General features: G+C 38.2%; 1 protein-coding gene across 3 annotated transcripts in view; it reads right to left on the reverse strand.

The window, feature by feature from the left end:
* OSBPL1A (oxysterol binding protein like 1A) overlaps positions 1 to 18,112 on the reverse strand; it is a 246,807-nt gene that overhangs the window by 178,649 nt on the left and 50,046 nt on the right. For all 3 annotated transcript variants that reach the window (XM_068562862.1, XM_068562861.1, XM_068562863.1), the window contains exon 5: positions 3,652 to 3,763. In XM_068562862.1, the coding sequence (XP_068418963.1) occupies positions 3,652 to 3,763 (112 nt within the window). The remainder of the gene's footprint in view (positions 1 to 3,651; positions 3,764 to 18,112) is intronic.

Below are 18,112 nucleotides of genomic sequence, written 5' to 3' on the forward strand. Positions count from 1 at the left end.
GGTACCTGTTCTTACTCTTCTGTGTATCCTAGGCATTTATGACAGTATCTGGCACAATGCATATTTAGCCAGTAAGTATTCACTGAGTAATCAAACAATGTTTAATAATGTTCATTCTAGACTTTAAGGAAGGGTGGTAAATGTTTCTCTCTAGATTGTCTAGGCTCATAAATGAAGGAAAACTGGATTTGGAGTTGAAAACCCTGCTTGTGTTCCTGTCCTGTGTTCCTTCTGGACACTGAAAGAAGACTGCTGACCCAGCCAATAAAAACAAATATTCCAATTTGCGGACTCAAGGCTTCTAGAGTGTCCGTAATGTTCTGTTCCTTGACATGGGTGCTGTTTACATGGATGTGTTCCCCTTGTGAAAACAGCAAGCTGTGCATTAATAATGTGTACTTTTATCCATATATTTTATACCTTAATAAATGTTTTTTAAAGCAAATACTCCATCCCCAAAATAATTTGTCCTATAAATTTTATTTTTATTTTTTTAAAATATTTATCTATCTATTTATTTATTTATTTTGGCTGCATCCATCTATCTATCTATCTATCTATCTATCTATCTATTTATTTTGGCTGCCCTGGGTCTTAGTTGCGGCACTCAGGATCTTTGTTGAGGCATGCGAGCTCTTAGTTGCAGCATGCATGTGGGATCTAGTTCCCTGACCTGGGATCAAATCTGGGCCCCCTGCATTGAGAGTGCAGAGTCTTATCCACTGGACCACCAGGGAAGTCCCTGTCCTATAAATTTTAAATTTGATACGACTATAAACTAACTCTTTGTCTTTCTTTTCAATCAGAATCCAGAGTTAGTAGGGATCACAGAGATCATGAAGCCTGACTCCATCCTAACAAGACACTTACATACACGCCCAGCGTAGGATAAATAGCAGTACACTTCAAATACAGGTGAGAATCTACCAAATGTACTTCAATAACAACAGAAAATCACCCTTTTGCAATCTCTATAGTAAAGAGTGATTCAGGCAAGAATTATCAACAAATGCTAAAATCACTGATTTAAAGTGATTTTATCCTGATTTCAGGATATTTACATGGTCTCAGTTTTTCTCCCCAAGGATTATTTATTAATTACAAAAGGGGGAAGGTAGCTTAACAGTGGACCACGTAGTGATCAGAGATAATTTCACCAGTAATGGAACAGAATGACATCACGTACCTCCTAATATGCACTGGTATAAAGCATAAAACCTTATCCTATGCCAAATACAACCTATGGCAAAATGTATATCCTGAATCTAATTATATGAGACAAGAAAAGCCCAAATTAAGGGGCATTCTACAACAGTGATATTATGATAATGATGTTAAATCTCATGAAATTGATCATTATATTGTGATTATATAAGGAAATATCCTTGTTCTTAGGAGATATATACTGAAGTACTTAGGGCTAAAGTATCATTATGTCTGCAAATTATTCCCTAATAGCGTAGCAAAAAAAAAAAAAATTAAAAGTAAATAAATAACATTAATACATAAAAAGGTAAACCAGATGTGGCAAAATGTTAATGATTGGTGACTAAGTGCAGATATACAAGTGTTTGTTGTACTATTCTTGAAACTTTCCCATAGGTTGGATATTTCTCAAAATAAAAAAAAGTCAAACGATATGTAGAAGAAGGTACACTAGTCCTCTCTAGTGCCTGACAAGTAGTAATCTACCCTCTCCCAAACACTTCTAATCATGGGAAACTCACTACACCTTTCAAGGCAACCCAAGCCATTATTATAATACACTGGACCCAAAGATAAACTCCCTGGCATGCCATCAAGTGGATCGTCAACTGGTCCTTGTCAGCCTCAAATAAGAATACCTCTCTTCCAATATAACAGTTCTTGAGATACTCAAACATGATTCTGTTGTGTCTACTGATGTCTGTCTTTCTGGGGTGAAACATTTCTTGTCTCTACGTGCATTATCCTACTATTGGGTTTCTGGCCTACCTGTGGTCTTGGTGGGTTGTGGATGTACTCCCTGCAGTCTGATTCATTTAATGCACTATCCACAAATGATATCACACCTGGCTAAGGTGATCTCATCAGAGCAAAATCTCTCAATTTCTACTTCTATTACCCCAGCTAGGACCATACTGTAGCTGATAAATCATAGTGCCCATCAAGTCAACTAAGCCCTTGTCCTTAGCACAGTTGGGTTTTGCCGGCTGTGCGGGTGGGCACTTGGAGCACGTCTTTACAGCCAGCTCCATTAAATGCCAACTTGTCAGGTGAACCCAACATCCCAGTCTGTCGGGAGAACGTCAGTTCTGGGTTCTCATCTTATTACAAATAAAATAATAGAACAGGATCAAAGACAGTACCTAATCCTCCCAATTAGATGATAATTTATTAAAGGGCAGGGATCACATATAATATGATCAATCTCCTCAAAATCACATAATGCTGAGCCTTATAGAAGATGTTTTGTGTTGATTTGTTTATTGAAAATGAGAGGGTTCATTTTAAATGCAAGAGCGAGTAGAGACATTGATCTAAAGGTGTCTGACAAGCAGACATTATCTTGTAACTAAAGAAACAAGGGAGATTTTAGGTTTCAAGGCCAACTGGAAAGTAATAAAAAGCAAGACCTTGCTTCGCACATAGATAAAAATACTAATAACAAATAAATCAACACCCTTGAAGTACAAAATTATCTTGCCCTTCTCTGAATTGCAAAGGAAAGAAACAAAGGATGTGTGTGAAGCTGCAACTCTAATTCAATACCTTTATTCATAAAGTAGTAATTAAGAAATCTTCTCTTCTCGGGGACTTCCCTGATGGTCCAGTGGTTAAGAATCTGCCTTCCAATGCAGGGGACACAGGTTCAATCCCTGGTCGGGGAACTAAGATCCCACATGCCGCGGGGCAACTAAGCCCACGCGCTCTAGAGCCCACGTGCCACAACTAGAGAGAAGCCCGTGTGCCGCAACGAAGACCCGACGCAGCCAAATAAATTAATTAATTTTAAAAAAAATGTAATCTTCTCTTCTCTACTATAGAAATAATACCAAAAAAATAATTACAGCCAAAGCCCTGGATATTTGGGGGATAACCCTAACCAATGAAGGCTTCCCAATGTAAGCATCAAGGTATTTTTGTTTTAAACTATTTTTAGAGAAATCCCTAATATGTCTTCTTAAATGTAACTGAATCTTTGAAGTTCATCTAACAATGAAGCTGATCCATGAAGAAGTTACTGTTGGCTGCTGTACTATAATGAAGCCCTCAGGGTAATGGAGCCGGCCAGAGCTATCTTCCGCAATATCAAATGACTCCCAGTAGCTACACCTCTTATAGTCTCCCTGTCCTGCGCTTCCGTATTCCTTCATTACCATGCCTCTGCAGCCTTTCAGCTGTACTCCCTCATGTCTCTAATTTCTACTTTTAATTTTGTTGGAGATTTGATTTTTAAAACTTGCCATAATCTTATATAAAGAATTTAAAAGCTCTGCGGAAACTCTCATATAGTTTTATGTCTAATCAGTGACTTGCAAATTACATTATCTTTAGACCACAGGCTTGGTGTCATCTATTTTGGCATCTCAGAAGCCATTTCTACTTCTATTCTGGACCGTGTCTATAACGAAAATAAATGCTGTTTAGATTAAGATCCATAATATTTACCTTCAAGCATGTTTCTGATTTCTTTGTCGTGAGTGACTTCCTTTGCTGTCTGTCCATTCCCATTAACAACAGTAGTATGAGCATTATATTCTAGAAGAAGCATTACCAACTCCTAAAAAAGCAGAGAAATTATAGACTTTATTATATTATAGCCCTTTTTCAAATTACTAATTACTACTGAGTTTCTTCTACAATAGAAAGAATTAGGTAGGAATCTTTATATCACTTCAGTTCTGTCTGCATTATTGTGGTTCCTCAGTATTCACTTAAATTGACTACTACAATTCAACTAATTGTAATAATGACTGATGACTGCCTAAACAGCTGCCAATCCACAATTAAACAGACAACTTCTATAATTGATTTTTAAAGTAAATTATCTGGTTATTTTACCAAGTTGATTCATGCGGTCAAAACGAAATATGAGTTGACAAAACCATTATTTAAATTAGTAATTTAAATTAGATAATTAGAGTAGATAATACATTCATTTAACATTATTCCTCCAAGAAATGTTGGGAAAAATATAATTTCCTCTACAGACTTAGATTTTTAAAAAATTAATTATGATGTTTATAATAAATATGACATTATTTTCTGAAGTGATATAGACTGACAGGATACAACACTATCAAAGGGATGCTTTATAATGAAGCAAATGATCTCCTGAAGTCAATAATCAACAACGGAGCATAAGCTACATCATTCATATTTACTCTAAGTGGCTAACAGCTCTTTTAGGAATTTTTGTAGTAAAAAATGTTTAAATACATATCTAAACACAGACAGGAAGAAAACAAAATACTCATTGTCCTAGTCATTCCATGACCACTACAAACATTTTGGAGGGTTTCTTTCTAATCATTTTTCCCTTGCATAAGTTTGAGATTTTTTTAACATAATTTTATTTATGACATAATTGCTTAAGTTATACTCCTTTTGCCTAATACATCATTTTCCAGGACGTTATAGTGTCTATAAACATACTTTTCACTGAATATTATTCTATAAAATGTACTACCACATTTTACAAATAGAAAAACTGCTAAGAAGTCTAATATTTTAATAAAGTAAATTCTTACAAAATATCTTAGCGTTTCCTATCATTTTAAAGGTAACATTTTGGAAGAAGTGTTTTCATAGTTTATGTAAAGAGTTCATATTAGTAAAGAAAGTAGAACAACCCACAGAATGATAGAAAGTATTTATAAATCATATATCTGATAAGGAAATTGTATCCAGACTATATAAAGAACTTTTACAATTCAACAATAAAAAGACAACCCAATTGAAAAATGGTCAAAGATAAAAATGAGCAATCAGAAAAGGAAATTAAGAAAAACAATTCCATTTACAATGGCATCAAAAAGAATAAAATGCTTAAGAATAAACTTAACCATGGAGGTGAAAGACTTGTACACTAAAACTACGAAATATAGCTCAAAGAAATTAAAGAAGATATAAATAAGTGGGAAGACATCTAGTGATCATGAATGGGAAGACTTAATATTGTTGAGATGTGAACACTACCCAAAGCAATCTACAGATTCAATGCAATCCCTAACAAAACCCAATGATGCTTTTTCCAGAAACAGAAAATCCTATCATAAAATTCACATGGAATCTCTAGAGATCCCAAATAGACAAAATAGTAATGAAAAAGAAGAAGAAAGTTGGAGATCTCACACTTCCAGATTTCAAAACTTACCTCAAAGCTAATCAAAGTAATCAAAACAGTGCAATAATGACATAAAGATAGACATATATAGACCAATGGAATAGAAAAGAGAGCTCAGAAATAAACTCTCACATATTTGTTCAAATGATTTTCAACAAGGGTGCCAAGACCATTTGAAGGGGAAAGGACAGTCTCTTCAACAAATGGTGCTGGGAAAACTGGATATTCACATGCAAACAAATAAAGTTGGACCTGTATACTTTATACCACATACCAAAATTAACTCTATTAGGATGAAAGACCTAATAGAAAACCTAAAACAATAAAAATCTTAGAAGAAAACATAAGAGGAAAGCTTCATGACATTAGATTTAGCAGTCATTTCTTGGAATATGACACCAAAAGCATAGGTTAAAAAAAAGAAACTGGACTACATCAAAATTAAAAACTCTGTACAACAAAGCACTATCAAGAGAGTGAAAAGGCAATCCAGAGTGGGAAAAAATATTTGAAAATCGGGTATCTGATCTAGGATTTATATCCAGAATATGTAAATAACTCCCAAAACTCGAAAACACCACCACCACCACCAAAGTATCCGATTTTAAAAATGGGCAAAGAATCTGAAAAGGCTACATACTGTATGTATGTGACATACATATGGAACTATGTGACATTCTGGAAAAGGCAAAACTATGGAGAAAGTAGAAAGATCAGTAGTTGCCAGGGATTTGGGTGGGAGGAAGGATGAACAGGTGGAGCACAAAGGATTTTTAGGGCAGTGAAAATACTCTGTACGATATTATAATGATAGACACATATCATTAAACATTTTGTCCAAACCCAAAGGACATACAACAAGAGTGAATGTTAAAGTAAACTATGGACTTTGGGTGGTTATGATGTGTCAGTGTAGGTTCATCACTTGTTCTAAAAAAAAAAAAAAAAAAAGAACCACTCTGGTGGGGCACGTTGATAATGGGAGAGACCATGCATGTGTGGAGGCAGGGCATACATGGGAAATCTGTATCTTCCCCTCAATCTTGCTGTGAACCTGAAACTACTCTACAAATTTGTTTTTCAAATAAAAAAATTTTAAATAAATGGGCAAAGGATTCAACGGACATTTTTCCAAAGAAAAATGGCTAATAAGCATATGAACAGATGTTCAACATCACTAATCATTACGGAAATGCAAATCAAAACCAAATGAGATACCATTTCACAACCCTTAGGATGCCTAAAATTAAGAAGACTGACAATAACAAGTGTGATGAGGATGTGGAGAAACTGAAACCTTCATGCAATGCCAGTGGGAATGTAAAACGGTGCAGCTGCTTTGGTAATCAGTTTGGCAGCTGTGCAAAGTACTAAACAGAGCAATACCAAGTGGTGCAGCAATTCCACTCCTAGGTATGTACCAAAGAGAAATGAAAACATATGTCCATGACAAAAATCTTGCACATGAGTGTTCAAAGCAGCATTATTCATAATATCCCAAAAGTGGAAACAACCTAAATGTCCATCAACTGATAGTTGGATAAATAAAATGTGGTATGTCCATACAATGGAATATTATTTGGCAATAAAAAAGAATGAAGTACTGATATATATTATAATCATGGATGAGCCTTGAAAACATTATGTTAAGTAAAAGAAGCCAGTCACAGAAAACCATGTATTATATGCTTCCATTTATATGAAATGTCTCGAATAGGTAAATCTATAGAGACAGTAGATTAGTGGTTGCCAGGGCCTGGGGGGAAGGAGTAATAGGGAATGACAGCTCATGAGTACAAGATTTCTTTCTGGGATGATCCAAATGTTCTAAAATTATGTTGATGGTTGCACAAGTCAACATACCTGAACCACTGAATTGTACATGGGTGATTTGTATAGTATGTAAACTAGATCTCAATAAAGTGCCTATAAAAAGATAGTAGAGGGACTTCCCTGGTGGCGCACTGGTTGGGAGTCCGCCTGCCAATGCAGGGGACATGGGTTCGAGCCCTGGTCCGGGAAGATCCCACATGCCGCAGAGCAGCTGAGCCCATGCGCCACAACTACTGGGCCTGCGCTCTGGAGCCTGAGAGCCACAACTACTGAAGCCCGTGCGCCTGGGGCCCGTGCTCCACAGCAGGAGAGGCCACCGCAATAAAGAGTGGCCGCCACTCGCCACGGCTGGGGAGAGCCCATGCGCAGCGGCGGGGATCCAACGCAGCCAAAAATTTAGATAAAATAAAAAAATAAAAAATAAAAATAATTTAAAAAAAAAATTAAAAAAAAAAAAAGATAGTAGAGATATTCAAGTTTGGCACCACATGGCACATTCCAGTTAAGGAATGTTATTTCTCAACCTACCTCATTTAGTTGTTTTATACCATCTTTGGAACTGTACAGTGTTCTAGTAATTAATTGTCCTTGATTTGAGTTTCAGGAAGGTATAAGAACTAATGTGGAACCTGATTGACATGAATCCTCAAAGGGCTGGACTACAGAAAATGGGCAGAGGGAATGGTATGCACGGAGGTAGAGAGGTACCTTTAAGAAAAGAGAATATGCTTCGATTATGTGGCAACAGGCTACAGGGGGAAATAGGGCAGACTTTCAGCATTGCTATATGCAATCTCAGGGGTTCAGATTGTCCTGAAGGGAAGGGACACCTCTTAAAGGTTCCAGAGGAATGACTATCAGACTGCAAGTTACAAAAAACACCTGTCCACCCTGTGAAGAAGATTAAGAGCAAAAGTTCTCGGAGTGTGGTCCCCAGACCTGTATGTAGTACCAGCATCACCCATGAAATTGGCAGAAACGCAAGTTCTCAAGCCCCATCTCAGACCCACTGAATCAGAAATGCTGGGGATGGGGTCCAGCAACTTGTATGTTAAGCACTCCAGGTAAGGAATACAAGCGCTCAGGCAGGAGAAATCATCAGAAGAAGTTTTTATTCATTAAATCAGAATTAGAAAATAGAAGGCACCTGAAGAGACCAGTGGCTGGATGTCTAACTCGAGAAACATGAATGAAACACCCAGAGAGGTCACCACTGATTTTTAATACCTCAGTGGGTAGAAGAGGTCTTAACTTTCTTCAAAGGTCTGTTGCAGTATTATTCTTATGTTTAGAAAAAAACGTTTTTAAGCCAAACTGTGCTTCTCTATGCCAAAATTAAAGACCATCCTGCCAGGACTTCCCTGGTGGCACAGTGGTTAAGAATCCACCTGCCAATGCAGGGGACACGGGTTCGAGCCCTGGTCCGGGAAGGTCCCACATGCCACGGAGGAACTAAGCCCGTGCGCCACAGCTAATGAGCCTGAGCTCTAGAGCCCGCAAGCCACAACTACTGAAGCCTGTGTGCTCTAGGGCCTGTGATCCACAACAAGAGAAGCCACCTCAATGAGAAGACCACACACTGCAACGAAGAGTAGTCCCTGCTCGACACAGCTAGAGAAAGCCCGCGCGCAGCAACGAAGACCCAACGCAGCCAAAAATAAATAAAAAATTATATGTAAAAAAAAAAAAAAAGACCATCCTGCCCCCTTTAACAGTTTGTACACATACCAAAGGAGTTGTCATCTTCCTCTTCATCCCTCAGGATCTAGAATTCCTAATCTAGTCCTGAGAAGTCCCTGGTGCTTTTACACAAAATTCCAGCTCCCCCCACTTTTCCCTCACAAGTTCTCCTTGCATCAGCTGAATATATGGTTCTCCTCTGAACTTTCTGCCAACTCTCCACATTCTTATTAATTATTCACTTAACATATTTAAGCCCTTACATTGTACAAGGCCCTCCACCTGTCAGGGAAAACACTTAGGTAATGAATACTGAAGGGATCTGAGAAAGTGCTGACAAAAATCAGAGCTGAGATCAGGATACTGACTGGGACATCCCTGGACATGGTGGAATTGAGAGATTAGGGGAAAAAAGCCATCGAGAGACAGAGCAGTCCAGGTAAAAAGCAATGAATATGTTCTCAAGCAGGGACAGTAAAAAGGAGGATTTAAAGTGACAAGTCCTTCAGCGACCAATACAAATACTGCATAAGGAGCTTGTGTGAAGGAAGAGGAGTCCCATTTTAGAAACATGAAATTCCAGATACCTGAGTGGCAAGTAAGGAGCCCAAACATGCAGCTAAACAGAAGACGTGGACACCTGGAAAGAAGTATGAGGTCAAAATACAGATTTCCAAATAATCCCCCAGAAGAAATAATGAAGCCTTAAGAGTGGATGGGTTTCTTAGGGGGACAGTTTCAAGAGAAAAGAGAAGAATGGTTTTAAAAAAGACAAACAGAGGAACACCTACAATGAAAGTTAAGGAAAATGAACAAGCACAAACAGATAGGAATCAGAAAAGCAGCCAAAGATGCAGCAGTAGAAACAGACTGTGTAGTGCCTCTTCCCAGAGAGATCAGCTTTGTTGGAGTGCAACTATGGAAAATATGAAAACAGAAACCTTAAAAATAGTAAACCACTGAGGAGCTTTAGGAAAACATTCAGTTAACAGGTACAGTCAGGACCTAGACTACAAAGGATCAAAATAATCAGGTGCTAAGGAAGTTGAAAAAGGAAGTGTAGACACATTTTAATAATATTTTATAAAAAAATCAGAACAAGGACAAGCATCTTGCTCAGAGAAGGTCTCCTTACCCACAAGGTCTCTTCAAGAGCAAGAGGACACGGGGAATCAGGAGAGCTATCTCCAAGAAGTGGTCATTCATGATGTATATGACTATATTCAAAGACAGTACAAAAAAAAGAAAAACACAGGACCCTAAGTGGCTCAAGCTAGCATAGTCATAATAATGTACACTCAGTATTTATTTAACCAAAATCTAGCTGTAGATTAAGAGAATGAGAAAAGTGAAGTGGTTTTAGTGGGGATTAAGGCAGGGAGAAACAAATAATCAAATGCTTATCTTCCAGAAGTAAACCAATAGAAAATCTAAAATTAAAAAAAAAAAAAAAACAAGAATCAGTGACATAAGTATATTATTTAGAAACATGAAAGTTAAACAAACTGAAGTAACAGCTGAAAATAATAACGTGGTTGCCTCTAGGAAACTGTGACTCAGAGTGGGCAGGCGTGGAGCAAAGGTCATCAGTTTTTCATTATAATTCTCATAATATCACTTGACATCTAAAATGAAATACACACGCACATGGGTGGACCTTGAGACTGTCATACAGAGTGAAGTAAGTCAGAAAGAGAGAAACAAATATTGTGTATTAAAGCATATACGTGGAATCTAGAAAAATGGTACAGATGATCTTATTTGCAAAGCAGAAATAGAGACACAGACATAGAGAACAAACATATGGATACCAAGGGGGATAGGGGAGGGGATGGGATGAATTGGGAGATTGGGATTGACATATATACACTATTGATACTAGGTATAAAATAGATAACTAATGAGAACATACCATATAGCACAGGGAACTCTACTCAATACTCTGTGGTGACCTAAATGGGAAGGAAATCCAAAAGAGGGGATATATGTATATGTATAGCTAACACAACATTGTAAAGAAACTATACTTCAATAAAAATTAATTTAAAAAAACACACATGCACAGGCACATAGACAGAATTTTTTTTCAAGAAACACCTGACAAAGAAAAAAGTCTTAAAGATTCCTAAGACACTGCTAAATGGTAGCTGAAATATGTAAGGCAGAGACATATGTTCAACCTAACTAACACTTAAGAGCTAGCAACGTCTCCTAAATTACCACAAGAAAAGCCGGTTTCATAAGTTAATTGGGACTGGGCTTCTCTGGTGGCGCAGTAGTTAAGAATCCGCCTACCAATGCAGGAGACATGGGTTCGAACCCTGGGCCAGGAAGATCCCACATGCCATGTAGCAACTAAGCCCATTTGCCACAACTACTGAGCCTGTGCTCTAGAGCCCGCAAACCACAACTACTGAAGCCCACATGCCACAACTGCTGAAGCCCACGCGCCTAGAGCCCATGCTCTGCAACAAGAGAAGTCACCACAATGAGAAGCCTGCGCACCATAATGAAGAGTAGCCCCTGCTCGCCACAACTAGAGAAAGCCCACGTGCAGCAACGAAGACCCAACACAGCCAAAAATCAATCAATAAATAAATAAAGTTAAAAAAATTAATTGGGCCTTCCAGATTCCACCTAGCATTTAGAAAGAGAAAGTCACTCGCACTCTAGTAACAAGAGGAAAAAACAGGTAATCTACAGAACTATACTTTTCTTGAACCCAGAGAATTAAGATGGCAGGGAAACCAACTAGTCTGAAATCTAAGGAAATTGCTTCAAAGCAAGCATGGGCTCACCTCGAATAGGTGTGGGAATAAGATGGGACCTGCCAAACATTAATAGAATGAAAGAAAAAAATCATATAATCATCTCAACATATGCAGAAAAAGCATTTGACAAGATTCAACATTCATTCAGGATAAAAAGTCTCAACAAATTAGGTAGAGAAGGAATGTACCTTAACATAATAAAGGCCATATGACAAGCCAATGGCTAACATTATATTCAACAGTAGAAGACTGAAAACTTTCCCTCATCACAAGGGTGCCTACTCTCATCACTCCTATTCAACATAGTACTGGAAGTCCTAACCAAAGCAATCAGGCAAGAAAAAGAAACAAAAGGCATCAGAATCACAGAGAATGAAGTAAAACTGTCTCTATTTGCACATGACATGATTTTATATATAGAAAACCCTAAAAAGTCCACCAAAAGCTGTAGGATCTACTCAATGAATTCAGTAAAGTTGCAGCATACAAAATTAACACACAAAAATCAGTAGCATTTCTATACACTAACTATAAATTATCTGCAAAAGAAAGAAAACAATCCCATTTACAATACCATCAAAAACAATAAAATACTTAGGAATAAATTTAACCAAGGAAGTGAAACATCTCTACGCTGAAAACCACAAGAGAATTATGAAAGAAACTGAAGAGGACACAAATAAATGAAAATATATCCTGTGTTCATGGACTGGAAGAATTAATATTGTTAAAATGTCCATGCTACTCAAAACCACCTATAGATTTAATGCAATCCCTATCAAGATTCTAACAGCATTTTTTTTTTTTTTTTTTTTTTTTTTTTACAGAAGTAGAACAAATAGTCCAAAAATTTATTTGGAACCACTAAAGACCCCAAATAGCCAAAGCAATCCTGAGAAAGAAGAACAAAACAGGAGGCACCATACTTGATTTCCAGCTATGGTAATCAAAACAGTATGGTACTCACATAAAAACGGACACAGAGACAAAAGGAACAGAATCAAGAGCCCAGAAATAAACCCATGCATATAGGGTCAACTGATCTTTGACAAAGGGGTCACGAATACTTAATGAAAAAAAGACAATCTCTTCAATAAGTGATGCTGGGGAAATTGGGTATTCACTCATAAAAGGATGAAACTAGACCCTTATCCTACACTGCTCACAAAAGTTAGGGTTAGAGTTAACTCAAAATGAATTAAAGATATAAACGTAAGACCTGAAACCATAAAGCTCCTAGAAGAAAACATAGAAAAAAGCTCCTTAACATGGGTCTTGGCAACAATGTTTTGGATATGACATGTAAAGCAAAGGCAACAAAAGCAAAAATCAACTGGGACTATATCAAACTAAAAGCTTCTGCACAGAAAAGAAAACCATCATAAAAAAGGAAAGGCAACATAGAAAGTGCAAGAAAATATTTGTAAATCATATATCTGTTAAGTAGTTAACATCCAAAATATATAAAGAACTAATACAACTCAGTAGCAGAAAGACAAATAATCCAATTTTAAAATGGGCAAAGGATCTGAATAGACATTCTTCCAGAGAAGATATTCAAATGGCCCAGGTACCTAAAATGGCACTCAACATCACTAATCATTAGGGAAATGCAAATCAAAACCACAATGAGATCTCACCTCACACATGTTAAAACAGCTATCACCAAAAAGACAACAGATAACAAATGCTGGTGAAGATGTGGAGAAAAGGCAACACTTGATGTTGGTGGCATTGTAGACTGGTACAGCTATTACGGAAAACAGTAAAGAGGTTCCTCAAAAAACTAAAAATTGGGCTACCATAGATCCAGCAACTCCACTTCTGAGTGTACATCCAAAAAAAAGAAAGAAAGAAAAGAAACACTGACCTGAAAAGATATCTGCACCCCCATGTTCATTGCAGCATTATTTATAATAACCAAAACATGGAAACAACCTAAGTGTCCCCTGACCAAGAATGGATAAAGAAAATATGGCGTGTGTGTGTATATATATATGTATACACACACACACACACACACACACACACACACACACACAATGGAATACTATTCAGCCATAAAAAGAAGGAAATCCTCCCATTTCCAAAAACATGGATGGATCCCAAGGGCATTATACTAAATGAAACAAGACAGAGAAAGACAAATACCATATAATCTCACTTATATGTGGAATATAAAAAAACAAAAAACCCAAGCTCATAGTAAAAGAGGTCAGATTTGTGGTTACCAAAGGCTGGAGGTTAGGGGTGGAGGAATTGGATGAAGGTGGTCAAAAGGTACAAAATTCCAGTTACAGGCACACCTCAGAGATATTGCGGGTTCAGTTCAGACCACTGCAATGAAGTATTGCAATAAAGCAAATCACATTAATTTTTTGGTTCCCCAGTGCATATAAAAGGTATGTTTACACTATATTGTAGTTTATTAAGTGTGCAATAGCATTATGTCTAAAAAAATAATGTACATACCTTAATTAAAAAATACTTAATTGCTAAAATATACTAACCATCATGAGGCTTCAGCAAGTTGTAATCTTTTTGTAATAGTAACAAACACCACTGATCCCAGATCACCATAACAAATATAATAAAGAAAAAATCTGAAATATTACGAGAATTACCAAAATGTGACAGAGACACAAAGTGAGCAAATGCTGTTGGAAAAACAGACTTGCTCAAGGGTTGCCACAAAACTTAAATATGTAAAAAATGCATTATCTGAAGTGCAATACAGCAAAGCACAGTAAGGATACCTGTACTATTTACCTCTGTCTCTACCGTCTTATACACAATGTTTAACATTCCATAAAACATTACCAGACACACAAAAAGCAAGAAAAAGCAATCCACTGTCAAGAGACAAAGTGGCTAACAGAATAACAAAGAAATGATCAAGATGTTGGAATGATCAGATAGAGAACTTTATTATGTTAAAAGGTCTAGTGGACAAGGTAGACAACGTGTATGATGAGATGGAGAACTTCAGCTGAGAAGTGGAAACTATAAGAAAGAGTCAAAGAAAAATGCTAGAAATGAGGTAAAGAATGCCTTCAATGGTCTCATCAGTAGACACAAGAGCACAGCTGAGGAAAGAATCAGTAAACTTGAAGACAGGCCAATAGACATTAGCTAAACACTAAGAGAGAAAGTGGAGGGGAGTGGGGAGGCGGTCGGAAAACGGGAAAAGGAGCGGGGAGAAGAAATAGAACTGAGCACCCATGGCTGTGGGACAGTATCAGTCTAACAAATGTATAATATGTTATTCAAGAATTTATATGAAGTACTTCCTGAATCTAGCAAAAAAGAATTAAAAAAGGAAAAAAAAAAGATCATGAAAACAGTATCTGCTACCATTTGCGCATGTAATTTGGCCTCAAGAATGCTGTGTTCTGCTAACCATTTCCATAACTCTCTGCAGGTCAGCCTTCTCGACCTTGATCCTCTGAACTCACTCATTCATTACCATAATTGCAGCCACCTGGCTTCTGATGTTTAAGTGCCACCTCCAGGCCTCTACTGTTTTGGGGTCCTATGACATCCCCCCTACCCCCTCTGCTATCAGTGAAGCAGGTCTGCAATGGCATTTCCAGATGGCAGCCCTAGACCTCAGAGGACATGGAAACAGTTTCTCAGTGATGTTAGGACCTTTTCCACCAGGGATTTTTCAGTGCTTTGGTAGAGGATGTATCCTTTAGGCCCCCCCATGGCACAAAATTATCTGGTATGATCCATATTCAGTCCAGCCTGCCTGCTTATTTAAAACCTTCAACTGTCTGCAACAGCATTTCTGGCATTTTGACACCTATAACGGGGGCCATTGCTTTGTCCATGCTGCTAGGAACTTTCCAAATACACCTCAACTTGTACCATCAAAAGAAATCAACGATGGTCAGAAGCCAAAGACAGTTGCCCCAATAAAAGCCACGATACCTTGTCCAGTTTCTGGGCCTGAGTCAATTTTGGACTTAGAACTATGTATTGAAGGAGAGGCCAGATCCTGGAAGGGAAGATTCTGCAACACCAAAGCAAACGTACAGTCATGAATCTCTCAGACCACCCCCAAAGGGACCAATGACCATTTACTCAAGTAGCTGTATACCAGGGAAATGGGAAAACCCAAACATTTCACAAATTATTAAGCACAAGATGCAAGAGACTCAAAGTGTTATCTGGCCCCTCTGTTAGACAGGGGGCATGCATAGGGGTGAGATAATAAATAAAACCTGGGCCAGGTCTGGCTCACAGTGTATCCACTGGGTCCACAAACACATCCAGAGGACATTGCCCCAGTCCCTGAATGGGAACAATAATTGGAACAGACATGTTGGCAAACACTCACATCGCTTCCTTGGTCTATAGTGTAAAACAGCCAGATGGAAGGCTCTAAATCTGCCCTCCCCCATACCCTGGCCAGGATAAATAAAACCAATATCCCACATGGAGGGAAATGACAGAAATTAGTGCCACCCTTAACAACCCAAGTATGCAGGGCTGATGGTCCCTACAATACTTCCATTTAATTCACCACTCTGCCGCTACAAAAACCAGAAGGAACGTGGAGGATGACAGTGGACTCCCACCAGCTCAACCAAATAGCCCCAATTCTAGCAGCTCTGCCGAACATGAAATCTTTGCTAGAGCAGGTTAATACTACCTAAGTACACAGTACACAGCAACTGACCTGGCAAATATATTCTTCTCTATCCTCATTAGGAAAAAAAAAGATGGAAAACACTTTGCATTCACATGGACAACAGTACACGTTTACATTTCAGTTTTGCCTCAGAGCCATTTGGGCATCCTGCAGAAATCACCCTGGTTCACCCTGGTCCAGTGACGTCCCGTTAACAGAACCAGATGAGCGAGAAGAAGTGGAATGTTGAAGGCTTTAGTAAGATACATATGCTCCAGAGGGTGGGCAATCGTACAATTCAGGGGCTTTGTCATGTCAGTAAATTCTCAGGGGTTCAGTGGTTTGGGTAATGCCAGGACATTGCCCCCAAAGTAAAGAACTTGCACTTCCACCTTGCACTTCCTGAAACAGAAGGAAGCACAACGCCTGGATGGCTTCTTCCGGTTCGGGGGCAGCATATTCCACAACTAGGAATAATGTTCTGATCCATATGCCAGATGAGAAAGGAAGCCTGAACACCAGGCTCCTGTGTCAAAGGACCAGCAGGCAAGAAGAGTCACCACCTTAACATAGGTAATTAAACTTGAACATCAGAAGAAAGGAGTAGTATACACAAAGGGGACAAGGAGGACGACATTTCGGGTGCAGATGATGCACTTAAGCGTCTCTTGGTGTTCCCTTGTCCAATTTCGACAGTAAATGGACAAGTGTAACAACCCTGGCCTAAGAAGGGCACGATAACCAGGGGTTGAGACCTCCAGGGTTGAGGGCCTGAGCCACATCACCAGGTAAGCCCTGAAGACCAGATGTGCTAGCCAAGGGGAAGGGGAATCTAGAACAGATAGTAGAGGAGGGAGAAGATGATTCAGTTGTGGCCCCAAGGTCATCTACAGCAACAGAAGCCCCCCACGGTCAGCAGGTGCATTCCTTCTGAGAGCATCAGCTTGACTCCAGCCTCTGCCCACCTTTCCTTCCACAGGTGTGACCCCTGAGCACTTTGATAAGCCTGTTGCACACTAACCTCCATCTCGGTCTGCCTCCTCTGAAGCCCAACCTACAAGAAATAGTAATGTTTATACCTGTATTTCAGGGGTGTCATGTTCCATTAAATAACACATGTCAAGTTGTTTGGACAGTGCTCGACTCATAGAAGGCATTCAATATATAAGCATGAGAAATTGTATCCTAGGGAACAAGATAGATAAGCTTATGTAAACCCCAGGATTATATGTATCTTCTAGATGCCAGGTGAGAGGTACATAATTCCTGAGACACAGAACACAGGAAGCATTGATTTTAGATGTATGCTCAGCCTCACTAGAAGATACTAAGTGGAAACAAAGGTCAGTACTACAATCCGATTATTTACTATACTGATTGTATCCCTATTTTCAACTGATTATAGAAGATGTAAAAACTGCAGAATTTGAAATGCAGTTGAAAAATAAAGTAAGGAACAAATGCTTATTAATACAATATCTTAAAATTCTGGTATATTAATTTTTATTAAAGAACACTAGGGGTCACTAATGGACCAAGAAAAGCCCATAGGTCCTCATAAAGTTTTGGGAGCTGCATTTTTATTTGAAAGGATAAGAATTTGAAGTGCTTTGTAACAAACCACATGCCTTTTCAACTCATCATTCTATTTATTAAATCACCACCCTATCATATTTTAAATTATCTTCATGGTAAAAGATCACATCAGAACAGGATAATCTGATTCCTTTCATGAGTACAATTAGAAATTAAACTTTTGCAAAATTCAATCATGTTTAGATACTGAGCACATACATTTTTAACGTTTCCTATGTGGCACAACCATTTAGCTTCAGCTAAATCTTATCTTCTAATACAAGCGAT

This window comes from Eschrichtius robustus, chromosome 14 (genome assembly GCF_028021215.1).
Source record: "Eschrichtius robustus isolate mEscRob2 chromosome 14, mEscRob2.pri, whole genome shotgun sequence".
Classification (NCBI taxonomy): domain Eukaryota; kingdom Metazoa; phylum Chordata; class Mammalia; order Artiodactyla; family Eschrichtiidae; genus Eschrichtius; species Eschrichtius robustus.